Source organism: Ctenocephalides felis, unplaced genomic scaffold (assembly GCF_003426905.1).
Source record: "Ctenocephalides felis isolate EL2017-DRISC unplaced genomic scaffold, ASM342690v1 CF-g0.4_SCAFFOLD_01492, whole genome shotgun sequence".
Taxonomy (NCBI): domain Eukaryota; kingdom Metazoa; phylum Arthropoda; class Insecta; order Siphonaptera; family Pulicidae; genus Ctenocephalides; species Ctenocephalides felis.
In genome coordinates, this window is record NW_020537646.1 from 38,706,351 (window position 1) to 38,726,206 (window position 19,856).

A 19,856-nucleotide genomic window follows, 5' to 3' on the forward strand; every position below is an offset into this window, starting at 1 on the left:
TTAATATTTAAATGATTCGATAGTAGAGATCCATGAAGATACATGTGTCCATGTGGGGAAAGATTTAAGATAATCGCTGAATTCTCTAGACTTGTGAACATCTAAGTGCATTAGGTGACTTGTCAATGCAATGTCTATCTTGGCACCGGACATTTGGACTGGATGCTGTGGAAATTATTGAAATTTATATTGGTGTAATTTATCCATTATAAGTACAGGTATGCATATATATATATATATATATATATATATATATATATATAATAAATACAGATTTTAGATGTATCTGATCAAGCAACAATTAACTCATTTAATTAAATTAGAAAATCAATTATCTTCTATATATATAAAAATAAGTCGGGTTTTCCTTCCTGACGAAATAACTCCAAAACGCCCGAACCGATTTCGACAATTTTGCATTCGTTGGAAAGGTCTCGGGCTCCGCAAGGTTTATAGCTAAGAAAATTAGTGGTGCATGGCATCGTGCCCTAATGCAAATTGCTGGAACTTCACGCACCGTAATTAAAAATTCGAGTAATGACATTAGTGAGAATTATCAGAATTATGCTTGGTTAAGTCAACGAGCAATTATTGCCGCAAAGAGTAATGATGTATACGCACTGAATTTCACCATTCAATCAAAAATTGCTGGCAATTTTGTGACATACCAATGTTTTCGACTGGTTTTCCTTTGACTTCAAACGATTGCAACTTCCAGTTCGCCTTGCGTTCGCAATAACAAGTCGCAAGGCCGATCGCTTAGTGTTTGCGGAATAAATTTCAAATAGATTATTTAGAAAATCATTGTTTTTCACATGGGCAGTTATAAGTTGCCTGTTCATGAGTTGGAAAACCATCCGCTTTGTTTGTGTTAAGGTCAGACCAAAAAACAAAAATTGTGGTTTATCAAAGAGCACTTCAATGAAACGGATAATTTGCAGATTCACTTTCATTTACTTAGAGAAGTTCAACTAAAAAACACTTGATTTTTGTAATCGAAATAAATTCATTACTGTTGTATAATAAAATCAAATTTTTTCTTTTCAAATATAAAACAAACGAAAAATTTCTTCATCTTTCTCACGAAACCATGTGGTGGCGAAACGGAGTTCGTCGGGTTTGCTAGTTTTAAATAAACAATACATATTTCTTTTATAGTTTACCTCAATGTCAATAGTGAAAGACAGATCAGTCTTTTGGGTTCCATAACTATAATAAATAAAATACGTGGGTCGGTTACCCCACATCGGGCCTGAATTTGGGTTCTCTTCAGTCACGTCCCAAGCAACTACATTGACATTGTCGTATGGAGATATGAAGACACCCATATGTGATGGTCCTGATTTTAAAAAAATAATTTATTATCAAATATATTATACACGTTAGGATCAAACGTAGAAGACTAAAAAAGTACCTTCTATTGAAAAATGATAACGTGTCCTTCCATCATTAATAGCCGTCTTGTTTATGAGAACTAACTTTGCAATATCGTTTGTTTCAATTAATGGACTTTCCATAGGAACCCAATGGCTATAATTGCTGTAAAAATGAATTACATGAATATTTATCACATTAATAAAACAAATAAATTAAAGTGTTATAATATTCTTAAATATAACTAATTTTATATCATTATTAAAAAACTAAGTTGGGATAAAACTCATAGAATCAATTTTGTAAAAAGATGGTTGAGGTATTCAGCCCTTTATAATGAAAGGCACTGATGATTAAAGTTAAATAAGTAGGTTAGAGCTCTTTATTAAAATATCTTATTTCTTTATTATTTTAATGCTAATTGTAACGATACAATAGAACCTTATGAAACATTATTTTTCTAACCTTTGTTTATGCATTCTAGATGTGTAAAAAGGCAGTCCACAAAATAGTTCGTTTTTGCACCACTCTCCGACTGGAATGGCGTCTTTCATCCAGGGAACTTCCGATTTAATAAAACCAGGACTATTTCTGTCCATGGGCAACATAAACACTCCAGATTCATTTGCTCTCAAAGTACCGTCTTCGTTATGGAGTTTTCTTGTAGAATGCTGGTAGAAAAAACATTTGGAATTGAGATTGAGTGATACTTTAAAAGTGGATTTTAGTGATTGAATCAAACTTATTGAAGGTAATTTATTAAAATATAAGCTAATTAATAACAGAAAGAAAATTCTAATGACAATTTCATTGTGATTATATATTACACAAATTAAATAATTAAAATGAATTAATATATTCTACAATGCATGCTATATTGAAGTAAATTTTATATACTTCTATAAATGTTAAAGAAAAACACATTATGAATTATTTAAATAAAAATATCTTACAAAAACCCAATATCTTTGCGGCGTTGGCATGTCAGGTGAATTATCATATGGAAAACCTAAAGGTGTAGCAATCATAATGAAGAATGCTCCAACTATTGCCAGCCCAACAAATATCGTTAGCACTGATCTTCGCAATAAACAAATTAAGGGCACCTGTAAAAATATTTTACATTTATTATTTAAATTTTTTTTCTTATTGCATATTATTAGCTAATAAAACATAACGCTGCAATTAAAAGTTGTATGGTGCAAAAGTTGAAATGAGACTTTACTCAAATTATAATCGAACATTTTATAGAATAATCTCGTTCAATATAAATCGAATTTTATTTATTAATGATTAATAATTTTTCCTTAACAGTCATTTTTATTAAAAGATTTATTATTATTTAATATAGCTTCAGATTTTTTCGTATTGAGTTATATTATATTAGTGTTCATCACACTTTTAAATAAGTGTAATACTTTCATTTCTACTCACAATAAAACCACCCATGACCAGGCTCAAAAACGTGGAAAGAATTCCAATCAGAAGATCAGGATTATGTTCCGGACCGCTGCGACCAGTTATGGGGACCAGAACTCCCAAACCCGTTAATGCAAGGTACATAACAAAGGTGAGTGCAGGTAACTGGAAAATTAGATGTGCAAATAACCATTTTTGTCCTAAAATAGAAAAAGAAACAGTTTACCAATGAATAAAATTTCTGAATCATTTCTTCTTTTTGTAAATACTCATATATTTCATTGAAGTTACTTTAAACGTTTAAATAAGAAGAAAAATTAGTACGTATGTGTAATAGTAACAGTAAAGTTCTATAGTATTGAGATTATATAAATTTAAATTTAGTTATTTAAGTATATTATATTTATTATAAGATAACTAAACAATCTTTGTTGAATTTCTGAAAGTATTTAATAATGTCGATCAAATATTAAAATATAAAAACAAAACGTTTCTGAAGGATATTGCAATATCCTCTGCTGAAGGATATTGCAAATATGAACCACGGTTCATAAAAATATTGGAAGTAAAGATAATTAGAAGCAAAAAGTACATAAAAATAATGACAAATGAAATTATATATTTAGATATTTGAATAAAGTAAATACTTCCAACTTCTATTCTAATTTCAGAAAATATTATTGAAGGGGCATAGTATTTTACCTTTGTTCTGGAAGCCAGTGAGTAAATTAAAAGCTGCTGATAGTTCGTAGAACAAAACGACGACCAAAAGTAAATAGGCTGATCGTACAGAAGCAGCCGTTAATGCTAATAATATGAAAAGCAGCATTACACACAAACAATGCATCTGCAACTGCACAAAATGCCCAAATGTCAGTCTTCTCTGAAAAAAGAAAACAATACATATTCGCGAATGCACGTAAGTTTTTTCATATAACTGCATATATAATTATGAATTGCTGTAGCAGTATTAAAAAAGTTAATCATGATGTTTATATATTTGAAAATATAATGACCCTATACTTTCGTGATATCATTTATTTAGTGATATTAAAGTTACAGACGTTTCAAGAATATGGGTTTGTCCCATCGTCATTTTGAATATACATGTAAGATAATTAATTTTATTGGTCACAAATTTTTCATCTATTAATATGTGACGCCTGATAGCAAAGCAGATTTGTTTTTCTCAATAACAATAGTTGTGTTAAAACTAAATAAAGGAAGTTGGAGCAGTACCGTACGATAATTGGCCAGAATCAAACAATTAGATAAAAACAAATTCCGTCGAAACTGAACTTTGTTACTTTATTATTCGATTATTTGTTATATTTTATCTTATATTTTTGGATCTATATGCTTTTACAGCTTTCAAACTTATATAAAAATTATGTTAATTTTTTTTCATAATTATTTAAAAATATATATCATTTTCATAATTTTTGTTAATTTTCGTAAAATTGGAAATAAAAGTTCAAATTTATGAATGTGAGAGGCTATTATAACCCCCCTCTTATATAAGCATAACAGTTGTACATAACTTTCCCAGATATTAGATAGGTAATTGTGATTTTATTATCAAATAAGAGCGAAAATTCAATTTAAACCTATACTTTTCGAAAACCCGGAACAATCCGGGACAAATATTGCTTTTAGAAAAACCCGGAACACAAGGTGGAAATCCGGGACTGTCCCGGCCACCTTACAATAGCTTTCTTTCGTTGTGCTATTAACGTCATTTTTCATTAATTACAAATTTGCATATAAAATCAGCTTAATTGGACATACCGAAAATTAAAAATATTTGCTGTTAAACAATACTACGGAGCAATTTGTTTGGATTATCACAGAAAATTCCCTTTTCATCTCCAGGGAGAGATGGTGTTAACAAAAATAGATTTTTTCTAATAATATTGCTGCCATATCTCTGCCAAATTTACAATTAAATTATACTTTGCTGCATAATAAATTAATAAATAATATGAATGAAAGTATGAAAGTTTTTTGACAAAATTTCAAAAAATTATTTATTTTATAAAATAATAAATAAATTCCTACCTTCTTAAAACGTAGTAGGGCCATCGAGGCGAATGCCAAGACAATAAAAGTAGGCAAAACGTAAATTCCTGTAATGAACCAAGGCCTAGAGTACCAAGATAATGGTCTTCCGCACATGTCTAAAATGCAGGCTATCGAAGCACTCGTGACTAGGGCAGCAAGCCAACCTCCCACCTGAGTCAAAATTGAAATGCCGAATTCTTTGCTCATAGAACCTATACACAATCCTAAAATTTAATATATTATTAATAAAAAACAACGTAGTTATAAAAAAGATGTTTAATTATAAAATTTATACCTTCATCATTAGCCATAGAGTTTAATGATAACGCGATTGTTATGAGTGTACAGGCTGCAACGAAAACGTTCAGTATTGTTCCTGTTATTTCAGTATAAGTAACCATGAATAATCCGAGAACGTCATAAAATACCATTTCTCCCTCAGCATGAGCCTGCAAATATTTTGGTAAAATAAATAGAAAATTGATTTCTTTTAATTTCTGAGTGAGTAAAAAGTAGTTTAGAAAGATATAGTGCAATCGATTTGAAAGAGGGTGTATGGGTGCCTGGCCATAAAACCAACTGCAACATGGTATTTATATGATTTACAAAAAAAAAAAGACTTTCGATTATTTCCAATTTATTACTTCTGCCAAATTATGAAAAATTAATATATTGGATGTTCTCGAGAAGACCTTTAAAGTAGCATTTACCAGGGTGGAGCCGTTATTGTATGACAAGGAGCCCATGCCCTTTCTTCATTTTAGAAAAAAAAAATCATATTATAATCTACTAATGAAGTAATAAAGCAATGTTAAATGCTCATCAATTTCTTTATGATTCATATTTTAATATCATATTGTGTTAATTTTATCAAATTTTGTTTCAGGCGATAACTATTGAGGAAAAGCATAATGAAGCACATGAACGAAATATTTAATTTAACATGGTATACCGCAGTATCCTTAATTTCTTCAGCATTTCCTAAGTCATTCAACATTGCGACTAAGTTGTCTCCTGTATGCTGGTAAGTTCCCAGTTTTATAAGATCTATACTGTCATATTTGGTGTGGTAAACATAACCGTTGCTGGCATGTGCAAAATCGACACCTAAGAAATAAAAAAAATCAATAATCTTAATAAAAATACTTATGTAAAAGAATATAATATATTCTTTAACATAAGTATTTTTATTTAGTTATACAATAAGTATATCTATAATATAAAAATGAATCGCAAAATGTGTTGTTAAGCTCATAACTCAACAACGCCTGGATCAATTTGGCCAATTCTTTTTCTAAAATGTTCGTTGAAGTTCAAGGATGGTTCTTACGACGAGACAAAATCGAATAATTGCCCGGAAAACCCTAAAAACAGCCCTTTCTTCTTTTTCACATACAAACGTTTTCCAACTAAAACGTAGAATCAATTTGAGTTTTATTGCTATTATATAAAGTTCATTTTAAATTACAAAAACTCACTATTGGCGAATGCACGTAAGTTATTTCATATAAACTGCATATATAATTATGAATTGCTGTAGCAGTATCAAAAAAGTTAATCGTGATGTTTATATATTTAAAAATATAAAGACACTACACTCATAGATAAATAAGTATAAAAGACTACACTATATAAAGCATTTTAAATTACAAAAACTCACTGTATACTCCTCCTAAACGATTATTCGGATTTTTATAAATCTTTCTGAAGTTTGTTAAGGGAATTTTCTAGGATGTATGTGATTATAAAGTACTGGGATGTATGTGCAATATTGTAGAATTAAATGAAAACTAGTTGGTTTGGTATTTAGCCTTGAGGCAAGTTACATGAACTTCCCGATATCTGTAAATAATCGACTTAATCAAAAAAAAGTGTCAATAATATACTTCATCAATCCTACTTTAAAAAAAACGATAATAATTTTAGCAAAGTTTGAAGAATTTTTAAAATTAAACTACTTGTCGTAAGGCCGTAATATTACAGTAAGTTCTATAAGACCATGATGTATATCGCCAAAAAAAGTTCCATGAAAATCGGCTTAAATTTTAGGATGAGCTTAAATGTGGACGAAAAGTTTAACACTTTTTTTCAAATTGCAAAGAAACGGCTTGGCAGATCGTCACACAAAACTGACAAACGATAGTCCTCACCGAAATACATCAAATGGCTTTTAAATTTCTAAAATCGGTTCAGGCGTTTTTGAGAAAACGTCGATCAAAGGTCTAATTTTGACAAATGCCAAAAAAACGATACCAATTTTTGCAAACTTTGACGAATTTTTAAAGCTGAACCAGTTGTCGTAGGGCCGTAATATTTTAGTATGATCTGGAAGACTATGGTATCTACCGTCAAAAAAATAATCATAAAAATCGTCGAATTTTTTTTGTTTAAAACTTTATTACAAGAAAACGGCCCGGCCGATCTCTACCAACGATTTTTGAATTTTCAAAATCGATTCAGAATTGCGGGCTAAAACGTGGACAAAAAACTTTTCACTTCTCTGCTATTTACGAAGAGACGGCTTGGCCGATCGTCGCACAAAACTGACAAACAATAGTCCTCATCAAAATACATCGAATGGCTTTTAAATTTTTGAAATCGGTCCAGCCGTTTTTGAGAAAACGGCGATTTATGGCAAAAAATCTGTTGGTGCACACGCACACACACACACACACACTTTTTCCAAATTTGGTCTCATTCGATTCAGAATGGCTTGAAACGTCGAGAAAACATAAAATTAGCGAATCGGATTTTTTGATGAAAACATAAACTTCTCCTTCGGGAAGTTAAAAATTGCAAAAAACGAAGAATAATTTAAAAAACAATAATTATTATTTTTAGGTAAACGGTAAATATTAGTATATTATATTAAAAAGTTGTAGACATGGGCACAGGACATCGTCTGTCGGGTCATCTAGTAGTTTTATAAAATTCTCGTATTCTGTTTTACTACATAGTAAGATAAAAGTAAATAGAGTGAGGTTGCTCAAGTCATACCACCTAAATCCTACCCCTGCAATATTATGTCTGATAATTATAATAATTTATGTTTGAAACCGTTGAATAGAACTATTTTGTTGACTAAGCAAAATACAGACTGGTCGACTTTGTGAAAAAGAAATAAAAAATAATAAAAAATAAGTGATTTAATAAGTTTCTACTAAAATTTTGAATTTAGTTTTACCCGCCTTATTTGCGCCTTAATTGTACCGCACATAATAAATTTTTTAATAAAAATGAATTTAGTGATCGTTGAAGCCAACTATAGATTTAACAAACATCAAAAAATTTCTTTTAATTTAAATGAACTTAATATTACAGCATTATTTTCTGTATTCACTGACGTCCGTATGATGTTATTTAAACGAGAAATTCAAAAATGAATAATAAATAATAATATTAAGTGTCAATAAAAATAAATAAGGAGTAACTTTATCTATAATATAAAAATTATTATTAATACAATAATAAAAGTCATAATGGTAATAACTAAAATAATATTATTGAAAAGTGTTCATTTTAACGAGGAACGAATTTTGATGTTGATAAAATCGGTGATGCGAAGTTGTAGACTATTCTATTGTAAAATGAAATTAATTACATTTTCACTAGTTGTAATAAATTTGCAATTCAATGTAGAAGCATTTAAAAATATATTCCAAATGTCGTCTATAACTTACCCGGTATATGACCGAAATCTCTAAAAATTCTAAAATCTGTGTCCGATGGAATCAACCCAGATTGAAATAATTCTTCGGCAATTGCTTGAGCATATGGATGCGGTGCAAAATCGGCATAGTGCTAAATGAAAATAATTTTATATTATATATTGCATCAATTAGAATATTTAAATATATAACTTAAGTATATAATTTGAGTATTTAGGACCTAAAATCACTCACATCTAAGAGCCAAGGATGTTCTGGTCCTGCTTGAAACATAATTTCTTTACCACCTGAACCAGCACCTTCCAAATTAATAAAAGCTCGGATATTCTTTGCCCATTTGTGTTGCGTAATAAACCCATGACTGGCCTAAAAATGTTGATAATAATGCGAAATAAATTAGAATTCCATAAAATCGCTCGTGAAAATATTTAGTAAAATTCGATCAAAATGTTGATGCCCGTTTGAAAATCAGTCATAATTTAATCTTTAGAAATATAAATCATTCGACATTTCTTTTCAAAACATACGTAAACCAGCAATCAATGGCACCGAATACAAAAATTATATTTGAATTTGGAAAATTTGTGGAAAGAAAAACTATCCTTGTATTATAAACATAAAAATTGTCTTCACAGAAATACCGATCATGAGAAATTGTACAGAAAAAAATACTGTATTGTATATAAAATAATTTATTTGTTGACAGATTTAGACGGGCTTTAAATTAATGATATCGTAAATTAATGTAAGAAATACAGCCTGTTTTATTTGTATTGGTTGTATTTTTCCAAAATTTCATACGTAAAACGTCAAACATGAATATCTTAATATTCCCGGGAATTCTTGTAATAAACTGTAGTAACATTCAATTATTTTCGTATTTTTTTGTCAGTTTAGATTTTTATTTTGTTTCATTGGTCAGCTCTAATGACAAGCGTTTGTTTTGTAATTATAATATTTTATACCTTTTATATTTCGAAACCAGTTTCATGAAGAAATTTTTTTAAAAAAATTGAAATGTTTTGAAAAAGTTACACACAGAAGAAAATTGAAGAATAATCAGATGTAAGTCATCTGAATATAATATTTTAAAAAAACTGGAAAAATCACAACAATCATGAAGGCATTTGTCATTTTTATACTTCTATTAAAAATTTTCAATGCAACTTGTTGGATGCCTATAGGTCGCTTTAGGCCAAACACTCAATGCGAAAATGTGGTGATGAATATGCCATCAGATCCATTTGATACGGAAGAACAAATTCTCAGCGACAATCAGTTTCAGCAGGATGAAGACCCATTATTGCAGAAAGACAAAAAAGGTAGCTTCGAGGATGAAGATTCTAGTTTATACATGGTAGATGATCCACTGAATGCGATTTTGCATGAAGATGACAAAGCTAAAAAGGATATAAAAATTAAAGATCGTTCCAGTAATTTAGAAAGTGAATTAAATGAACAACAAAATTCCGAAATTTCGTATGAAAAACTAGACGAACTTTCGAAAACATCCAGTGATGAGGACAATAAAATTATATCGAACCAGGAAAATTCTGAGGATAATATAGATACAGGCCTGGAAAACATTGAAAATGCTAATGATAAGCCGACACACAAGAAACAAGGGTTAGTTAAAATGATAAATTCCAAGCGACACGTAAACCATCCTTCAAATCAAAAGCAGTGTTGTACGGCCAAAGGAAACAAATTGCAAGATCATAAGAAAATAGCCGCTACTAGAAACACTGACACTGCATTGAAAGATGATATTAGTGAGTATAGCAGGAGGAAAAATATCGGAACAAAAGAGAAAATAATTGATAGTTTGGATTCACAAAATATTGCCAGGGAAGAAAAACTAATAAATTTTCAGGAAAACTCTGATACTGATGATATTAAAAACGAACTAGATAATGGTGATAACAGCAACTCCGCAGATGCACAAAACGAAGAAATAGCAAAAAAGTTATTACTACTAAAACAACAAGAACTCTTGGACCAACCACCAGTTATTAGAACGGATAAACCAAAAGAATCTCAGCATTATTCAAACACTGCGAAAACTACCGTAGAAAAAGATTTGGAAGAAGAGGAATCCGAGTTCCCTTCAAAAAATCGTAATATTGTTGATAGTTTGAATTCGAAGCGAAGTGTGAAACACCACTTAAAACAACACCAAAATTCTAAAGTTAAAGATGAGAATTTGAAAGATCCAAGCAATACCATTGATACAGAAGATAATAAGAACATTGAAGCTGGAGAAGATATTTCGAATGAAAATAATAAAGGTAAGCAAGTAAATTTGGATGATGAAAACGAAAATCTAATCGTAAATGGTGTTGAAGCAGAGAATGATTTGTCGAGCATAAAAAAACAAAGGCCAGAAAATTCTAAAAGAAATATAAAAAATCGTCCGCTTCATAAGAAAAATTGTAAGGTCAAAGAGCGCAAATTAAGAGACTCACAAGAATCGTCTGATTCAGACATTAAAGTGATGTTACTTAGACCTTATGTAGGATACAGAGGCCATGACATGCACCAACCAGTCAGAGAAGAGTTGGACAGCGGAACTCCAGATATATTATTATACGACATGATTTCTGGCAGTGCCGAAGCCGTAATGAAGTCAGAATCGGCCTCGGAAATCAAAACTGGCCAAAGTAAAACATTATTTAAACGGGATACATTATATAATGATATTCAAAGCTTAAATGATAACCTCCGAAAACTCCAAGAAAAAAATCAAAACCAGGGTAACAACGATGATGAAGTAAGGATGTAGCAAATTATGAATACATTTCGAAGATCATTCTGAAAAAAATACATAAGTCTTCATGAAGCAGATTCATTTCGAAACTGATGAAGTATCAATTATATCCAGAGCTCAGATCCTGATTGGAATGATGGTCGAGTCGAGTCAGTCATTGCGACTGAATGATTAATCAAGAAGCAGTTCTAAAACGGTGATTAGTGAAAATATTGTAGAAATTAGTTAATCAAGCCGATTAAGCTAATTGGAAAGACAGTGGCTAATTGCACAGACAATGCTCTGTTTTAGCGATATTAATTACGACCACCGCATTCCAATATATTCAAAATATTATCCGTTTGATCTATTTGTGCTGCAAATCCGATGTATTTTATATATTATGATTTATATATTAATGAACAGTTTCAAATACAATTTATATAGAATGATTTGTTACAAAATCTATAATTTTATTAATAAAACAAAAAGGGTAAAATTCCTCAAATGATTCAGCTCACGCACACCCGCACACACATATGCATATATATATATTATAATTTATATGTTTTTCTATAAAGTTAATAATAATAAATATTTTTGTAAAATTTGGATTGTTTGTGAGATTTTACTGTAATAATTGCTAATATTCTCTTCTCTAAATGGTTTTGAATGCACATAATTTTATAGGAAAGTTTTTCATTCAGAGCATTCAAAGCATTTTTGGATTTGTTACTTTATTATCTTGTGAAAACCTCACTCATGTTCCGATAGCTTGAGATTATCAATGAGTTTATTCTAGTGCCTTATTTTTTCTCTGGCATTACAAAATTAACGTATTTTTAATATGATATTTTACGGTAAGATAGATTGCAAACTATTTTGAAACACTATACTATTCCATACGTAGATAATAAATAAAATACGTTATTTATCATCTAATTGTGTTAATTATTCTCGAGAATTATAAAACTTATATACGACATCATTTAATTTGTACAGAAACTGAGAACTTTTGCTTAGACAAATTGCTTTAAGGACTTATTGTAGTGTTGAGTTATGAATTTTAGGTCATTTTTAAATCATCATAAAAAAAATTCAATTTGCAATAACAATCTTAAAAAAAATTCAATTTGCAATCAATTTTTGTAGTATAATCTTTTTTATAATTTCTGTGTCAACATACTAAATAAAATTAGAACAAGAAAACTTAATAATTATATATTCGCAGAGACTGAAGTGGGAGGTCTCAAAAAGTTGACATATGCCCACGATTGCAACCCTCCTTGTAATCCGAAATAAAAAGAAGATTATTAATCTAGAATGATATCGCTATGACATATACTTAAAAAAAATATTTTTTTTCAAAAGCAATTGTTCCATCAACACAAGCAGAAAGTTTTTTGAATCATTCAAATCGAATGCTTAGTTCTCTCAAAAACTGCAATTGTTTGTACATTTAGCTCCGCATCTTTGAAACGGTTGGACCTGCCTTTGCCAAAAACTAACCACCACTTCTCCCCATCATTACGAACTGAATGTTTTTTAGATCATACAAATCGGATACTCCGTTCTCTCAAAATCTCAATTTCTATTTTCGGCACTCTTTGCTCTGTATCTCCGTATTGGCTAGACCTGACTTTGGCAAAAACTAATCAGTACATCTCCCTATCAATAGGAATCGAATGTTTATTGAACCATTCAAATCGGTTGATCCGTGCGCTCGAAAACGCGAACGAAAAAATGCGGACATACAAAACACACACACATACATCAATTTTTTCTGAGGTGAGCCAAAATGTTCAGAAACCTTCAAAACGTGAAGATATGTAAAAAAATTCACTTTCGATTTTCGGCCCAAACGAGATGCAAATACACATCGAGAAATTAAGAAATGCATTTTTGAAAAAATAATGACTGTATGAAAAAAAGATTAATTTCTTACCACTATTTGAGTTCCTAAATTTTTTTAAAAATAATAAAAATTAAAATAAAGCGGTCCAGTAGAACTCGAAAAATCGTGGGCACCGTATTGAAAAAGACACTTTGAAAAGAGGATTATCATGATCAAACAGCTGTATCTCCGAAAATAACTGAAATTTTTAAAAATCCTCTCGTACACGTATTCTTAAATAGATATACTTTTAAAATATGAAAAAAAGAAAAAAAAATTGAATTTCTACACACGGATACTTCCTTAAGTAAATATCCGTACATAAATATTATACGTTTCAAGAGGTTATTTTATCGATTTTATTCATATTTATAATTTATAATAACAAATTTTACTACTAACTTGAAGTCCATTTTCTTCAGCGCCGTTAAATAAGAAAACTAAGGCATGCTTAAAAGTCTTATCTGTCGATGTAATAACCCTCAGTGCTTCCAACATAACGGCGCAGTTAAGGGCATCGTCGGTCGCACCAGGCCCGGCCTGCACGCTGTCGAAATGACAATTGATCAGTAACGCGTGATCTGGTTCTTTGCCCTGCGCTGGTGTCACTCGGGCAATTACATTCTGCATTTTCCTGTACACGGTGGCCTGGTTAAAATAAAATTATATTAGATTTTTATGCAGGTATAAAAGCGTATACATATGTATAAACTAGTATTTCAAATGTAAATTCGTGATTTATTTTTGTACAAATTAGGTGAAAATAATTTGACCAAGAGTATAGTTGATTTTCGTTTCATATTTTGCCAATAACTCTTGATGATATACTACTATTGTATTAAAATTTAGTACAAAAATTATTGGCAATTTTTCATATTAAATTAATATTGCTGTCATATTTCAACAATTTAGCATATTGATTTAATTTAGTGGGCATTACTAATGACTCATAATACTTTACTATAGTAATAGTAGTAATTGATTAGCAAAGTTATTAGGTGCGTTGCAAATGAAATTAAGTTTCAATTAATTGAAAATTTATTGGCAATTTTTCATATAAAATTATAATTGTTATTATCGTATATTTGAACAATCTAACATATTGATTAAATTTACTGAGCATTACTGATGACTCATATTACTTTACTATGTAGTGATTGATTAGCAAAATTATTAGGTGCGTTGCAAATGAAATTAAGCTTGAATTAATTAAATTTTTTTTCGAAATATTTCATATGAAATTAATATTGTTATTATTGTATATTTTAACAATCTAGCATATTGATTTTATTTACTGAGCATTACTTTACTGTGCACTGGATTGATTAGAAAAATTATTAGGTGCATTGCAAATGAAATTAAGCTTGAATTAATTGACAATTTATTGGCAATTTTTCATATAAAATTAATATAGTTATTGTTGTATATTTGGACAATCTAGCTTATTGATTAAATTTACTGACAATGAGTACTATGTAGTGATTGATCAGCCAAATTAGGCTTGTATCGTGTAGCTATTTATTGTTATGCCATCTCTCGGAATCATCCAATATTATAGACCAATATTTGGTGACACCAAAGGATTGGTAACATAGTGGTACCACATTGGCAACACTGTTTCCGAGGAAAAAGGAGCAGTTCATAGTTAGTCTAAGTTCAACCACGATGTCGATTAGACTCATATCAATTCAACCACAGTCTAAGACTCAGTTATTCTAATCTAAGTATCATTTATTTCGTAAACTTCATTTGAATCTAATGAATGGATGTATACGTTTTAAAATTTCTGTATTCATACTGAAATTTTCATTATCTGTAAATTGGCACTGTATTGTGGTAGATTCAAATGAAAATGCGTGCTTTGGAAAGGCACATACCAAAACCTGTAAAAAGTGAGAGTGAAGTTATTATGTCTTCAGAGACGTTTTATTGGAATTATTGGTACGAGTATAATCTTCAAAATATTTTACGCATGTAGGTCCTTCCAGTTGCTATTGAGATCAGTCTTAGATATTTTGGATTGTAACAAATTGACGTCATAAAATTTCTCGGCTGACTTTCATCTAAATATGTCTTTAAACTTAAACAGTTTTAAATATGTAATTTCTATCTCTTTTGTCACACTGCTGTACGAGCTAGCAAGCCGACCTAGTATTTGTTACGCAAAATATTTTAGGATTCTAGGACAATGATTGGGCGTGCGACATGTGATTTTCAATAGTTTTTACCGCTAAACACGAATCTGAAGCCAAATTTGGAGGCCAAGCAACAAAAAATGGAGAACGATAAAAAACGAAAAAATCTCCGACCTAGTAATTTTTCATGATGTTTGATCTTAAAACGATAACTTTTGTCATTTTCTGACCCATTTTACCTTAAATGACTATTAGGTTTCACTTAAATGATCTATTAAGTTTTTTTTGTAGAAGTAATTGGCAAACATATTTTCAAATATTCAATGTTTGCAGATAATCCAACATGTTTGCAGATTTTGGGCAATCCCAGGGGCAATGAGTAGTAAATATGTTTGCAAATTACTGCTGAATTATACAAAAAAACTTAATAGATCACAAGTTTTCCATTTTACTCTATTTTTTTATTTTACTCCATTTTGTGTAGTTTGATCCCTAATTTTGATTTTAGTTTCATGTTCGCGGTAAATACTACATTGGAAAACATGTGTCGTACATCCAATACAGACAACTTTTTTAGTAGACCTTTTTTTATAAAAATGTATTTAAAAATGAAAAACTTCACTTATGAAGAACTAAACAATGATAAAAATTAGAATTCTTAATAATTCAACTCAGACTGGTATATCTTGAAGCAAAAGTCAACGCAATGAAAGTCGTATATAGGCGACACTCGTAATGAATCGTTAAAAAGGTGACGTGATTGAATTTTCAAGCAAATGTGTAATTAATTGATTTGAATCACTATATATTACAAAATGATGTATATGATATATTTGTCTTATATGACAAAAATTACACAAAAAAAGTGATAAACAAAATACTTATCATGATGATTCTTACCAGTCCAAATGGCTTGTATCCTAAATTGTATTGTCCTGAAGTGACTTGGATATCTATTTCTATTTTGTGTGCTGGATTGGCTCCTGATGCGGTTTTATTTAGAGCATTATAAATTAAATCTCGAGCAAGAACTTCATTGGTTCTTCCTCCGACGATACGAGGTCCGAGGGCAACTAATTCTTTCAAGAAGATTTCTGCCCTCTCTGCAACGAATGATCCTGGATGGCTCGCCTGAAACGTAATAATTGATCCATATTAAGAGAAATATCTTATACACATTCAAAATAAATACTCAAAATAAAAAATTATGGAAAACAAGTCTAAAAAATCATGAATGAACTATCTATCTAGAAGTGAAGTGCAAGAGATAAAAATGATAAGTACTTCTCTATTCTGTGATATTTCAATATATTTTTATTTTATTTTAAAGTTCAAGTTTCAAGTTCAATTTGAGAAGTCATAATATTTATAATCTCTTTTAAGCTCACCTCATTTTCTAACGTTACAGGCTTCGGCAAGGCAAGATAAGCTTCATAAACTCCATAGAAAAGAAGAGCAAAAATTATAGCAACCGGCAAACTAAGCCAAGCTGGTAGCTGATGAACATTGTCACCTTTGTTTAGCCTTTCACATTCTGAAGATCTTTTAATTCTGAAAATAAAATAGTTTATTGTATAAAATATAAAATTAAGTCCAAAGGTAAGTCCACGTGTGCAAGAGAGTGTCAAACTCTGCTAGATTAGGCAGGTCACATATTATGCGATGATTATTAATAAATATGATGATTTTGGATGTAAATTTAAGGGGGTATTCTAGTGTAGAGCGATGGATTTTAGTACATTTTTAAGGTGTCGTAAAAGAAAGCAATGAATGTTTTTACTATCCATTTTTTTATCATTTGTTTATTAATATTATTAAAATACAAAACAAAAATTGAAAAATAAAAAAGCTGAATATTGTAAAAATTGGCAGCTGATGAAGTAGGTGGTCTCAAAAAACTGGCACCTCAGTCTTGACATGATTTCAGCCCTCCTAGCAATCGGAAATGCAAAAAATAAAAAGATTATTAATTTTAAGCCCAAACTAGCGATGAGTAAAAAAATTTTTTTTTACAAACTGGCGACTGTTTGTTTGATTTGCACGAATTTTTTAAAAATAGTAAAAATTGGAATTTGGGGATAATCCTAGTTCGGGCTATAGATAGGTCTATAAACAAGACTCTCTGAATATTTCAAGTGAATCGGTCGATTAAAACTCGAGAAATCGTGTCAACAGTACTGAAAAAGTATGTTCTGAGAAAAACGCATTTAAAGTTTTGCGTGAAGCCAAACCAGTATGGAGACCGAGTCAGTAAAATGCCTATATCTCCAAAAATAATTCAAATTTTCAAAAACCTTCGCGTATCCATATTCTTAAATAGTTAAACTTTGAAAATATGAAATAAAAAAAATCGTTTTTTTTTTTTTAATTTCTACACTAGAATACTCTCTTAAACGTTATGGATAATGGTTCCATATATATGTTATGTAATACATGTACTTGTCATCAATTTTGTATTGAGTTTTAAAATGAAATCAATATTTTTCGAGAGTAAGCTGATGCATAGTTCAATATTTGTAGTACCAATAGATTAGGTTTGAAAGGAATTAGGTTTTAAAAATATTGAAATATTTACTTAATTAAATATAAAGTAAATTAATTAGGCAAACCGTAAATTATTATTATTATTATTTTTATATAATTGTTAATGTTAAAATACTTATTAATTAGTTAACTAAAAACTTATAATTTAATAACTCTTAAAAAAATTTGAAACAAAATATTTCTTTCATTAAAATACCTAAAAATTTGTAAAAGAAAATACTTATATTGTAAAAATACTTAGCAATTTGTTTGAAAAAATAATAATAATGATTATAATATAAGACACTTTTGTTAAAATAACCTAAAATTTGTTAAACAAGATAATTATATTATAAGAGTATTGTATAGTTTATTAAAATACTTATTAAATAGTTAAAAAATACTTGCAACAAACAAACTATTTTTATTTAAAAATAATTAAAATTAACTAAATATAAATAAGTTTATAGTAAATAAATTAAATAATGAATGTATTTATGAATGTAAATAGATAATAGTTAATTAAATTATATTAAATTTGCAAAATATTGATATGAGCCTTATTATAATATCATTATACTGACGGCTTGTAAAATAAATAAATAGATAGATGCAAAAATAGAAAATAATCAATAATAAAAACAATTGCTTTACTGTATCTGTGTTGCTAATAATTATTTAAATAAAAAAATATATAATTAAAAGCCTAAATATAATAATAATAATTATGAACAAGCATATAGATTTTCAACGCTTCGTTTTTGTATGTACGCAGATGTATACCAAGAACATCAAATATTAAAAAAAACACTGAATTTTTTCCTAATCAATTATATATGTTGCATTCTGTTTAATGACTCATCTATCTTTAGGATGATTTTGGGCTTATTTGTGGTTCTTATCAGCAAAAAAATGAACTAAGGGCGAGTGAAGATGGTTGTCATTTGCGATAGTTTTACCATTCGAAGAATTTTGTATACTTTGAGATAAATGGTGAACAGATGGTGCTAAATCTGGTCCTATATGGGATATGTCATATCACTTTCCAGCCAAGCTTCAATAGTTTTTCTCAAGTTGGTAAAAATGTGTGAGGTCAATGCACATTTCATTTTTGATAATTCTGGCAGGTTTTTTGTTTGCTTTATCTACTTTTAATATTTGCTGACAGAGTAAACATCAGAAATGACCTGTTTTGGTTGCTAAATTTTCAATTTGCTTCAAGGGTTTGTTTTATGATCTACGACGGTTTAATTTAAGATGTATATAGCAAAAATTGATTCCTTGCATATAATTTGTTAGATAACCAACTAGCAAGCGTGTGAACACAAGATATTTGAAATGTTTTTCATTATGATTTTGATTTGGTCATCATCAATATTAGTAGGTCGAACAGAACAATGTTCATTTTTACTATAAAATCCTCCAGAACGCACAATCAGCACTATAAACTTTACATACCTATTTGTGAGTGGCAGTTGCCTTTCTTCAGTTATAGAAATAAAAAACTGAATACGCCGAACATGTTCGATTCTCCACTCCATTTAAAATTAACTAGAACTATTTTATATTTTATAGGTTTAATATAAATCACACACTGCTTGCATCTAACAAGTCAATGTGATCAGTATCATATGAAAAACATCAAAATGCAGCATAAACATAAATTATATATAAAATAAAGCAGTATCTCGTACTGTAAAAAGCGAAAACCAGTATAAATTGATTAGTTCTTATATTTAAGGTCAACAGGTTAATTCAGATTAACATTCACAATATAAATATTATCATAGTATCATCTATTGCATTTGTGTAATAAATGGTAATTATTATCTAGCTCCTTTAAGGTATTCTATGAAATCTTTGTTCTCAACAGTTTTATTTTTAATACAATACATTATGAAAATTTCGTTAATAATATAATATATTGATTTATAATGTCTATAGATGATCCAAGATGTTATCATACAGTTAATTAATTAATTGCTAAATTTTTGGCTACTGAATAGTGCTTGCCATTTACTTATCATCATATTATA

At 29.4% G+C, this 19,856-nt stretch overlaps 1 protein-coding gene across 1 annotated transcript; it reads right to left on the reverse strand.

Annotated features, from left to right (window-relative positions):
- On the reverse strand, positions 1–19,361 carry LOC113371221 (endoplasmic reticulum metallopeptidase 1-like). The gene is made up of 16 exons (XM_026611860.1): positions 19,279–19,361; positions 16,686–16,848; positions 16,198–16,428; positions 13,565–13,810; positions 8,757–8,888; positions 8,535–8,655; positions 5,807–5,961; positions 5,150–5,303; positions 4,852–5,078; positions 3,496–3,676; positions 2,809–2,993; positions 2,328–2,480; positions 1,840–2,045; positions 1,415–1,539; positions 1,164–1,339; positions 1–165 (listed from the first exon to the last, which is right to left on the reverse strand). The coding sequence occupies exons 1-16, from the start codon at positions 19,359–19,361 to the stop codon at positions 1–3; spliced, it is 2,703 nt and encodes a 900-aa protein (XP_026467645.1).
- Between the last annotated feature and the right edge of the window lie 495 nt (positions 19,362–19,856).

Bases quoted from the DNA above. Each gene is read 5' to 3' on its own strand.
- LOC113371221 (XM_026611860.1), bottom strand. From the start codon at position 19,361: ATGGAGTGGAGAATCGAACATGTTCGGCGTATTCAGTTTTTTATTTCT. The intron at 2,046-2,327 runs GTAAGATATTTT...TTTTTCTACCAG, and splicing joins CGCAAAGATATTGGGTTTTT to CATTCTACAAGAAAACTCCA. The intron at 1,540-1,839 runs GTTAGAAAAATA...TCATTTTTACAG, and splicing joins TCTAGAATGCATAAACAAAG to CAATTATAGCCATTGGGTTC.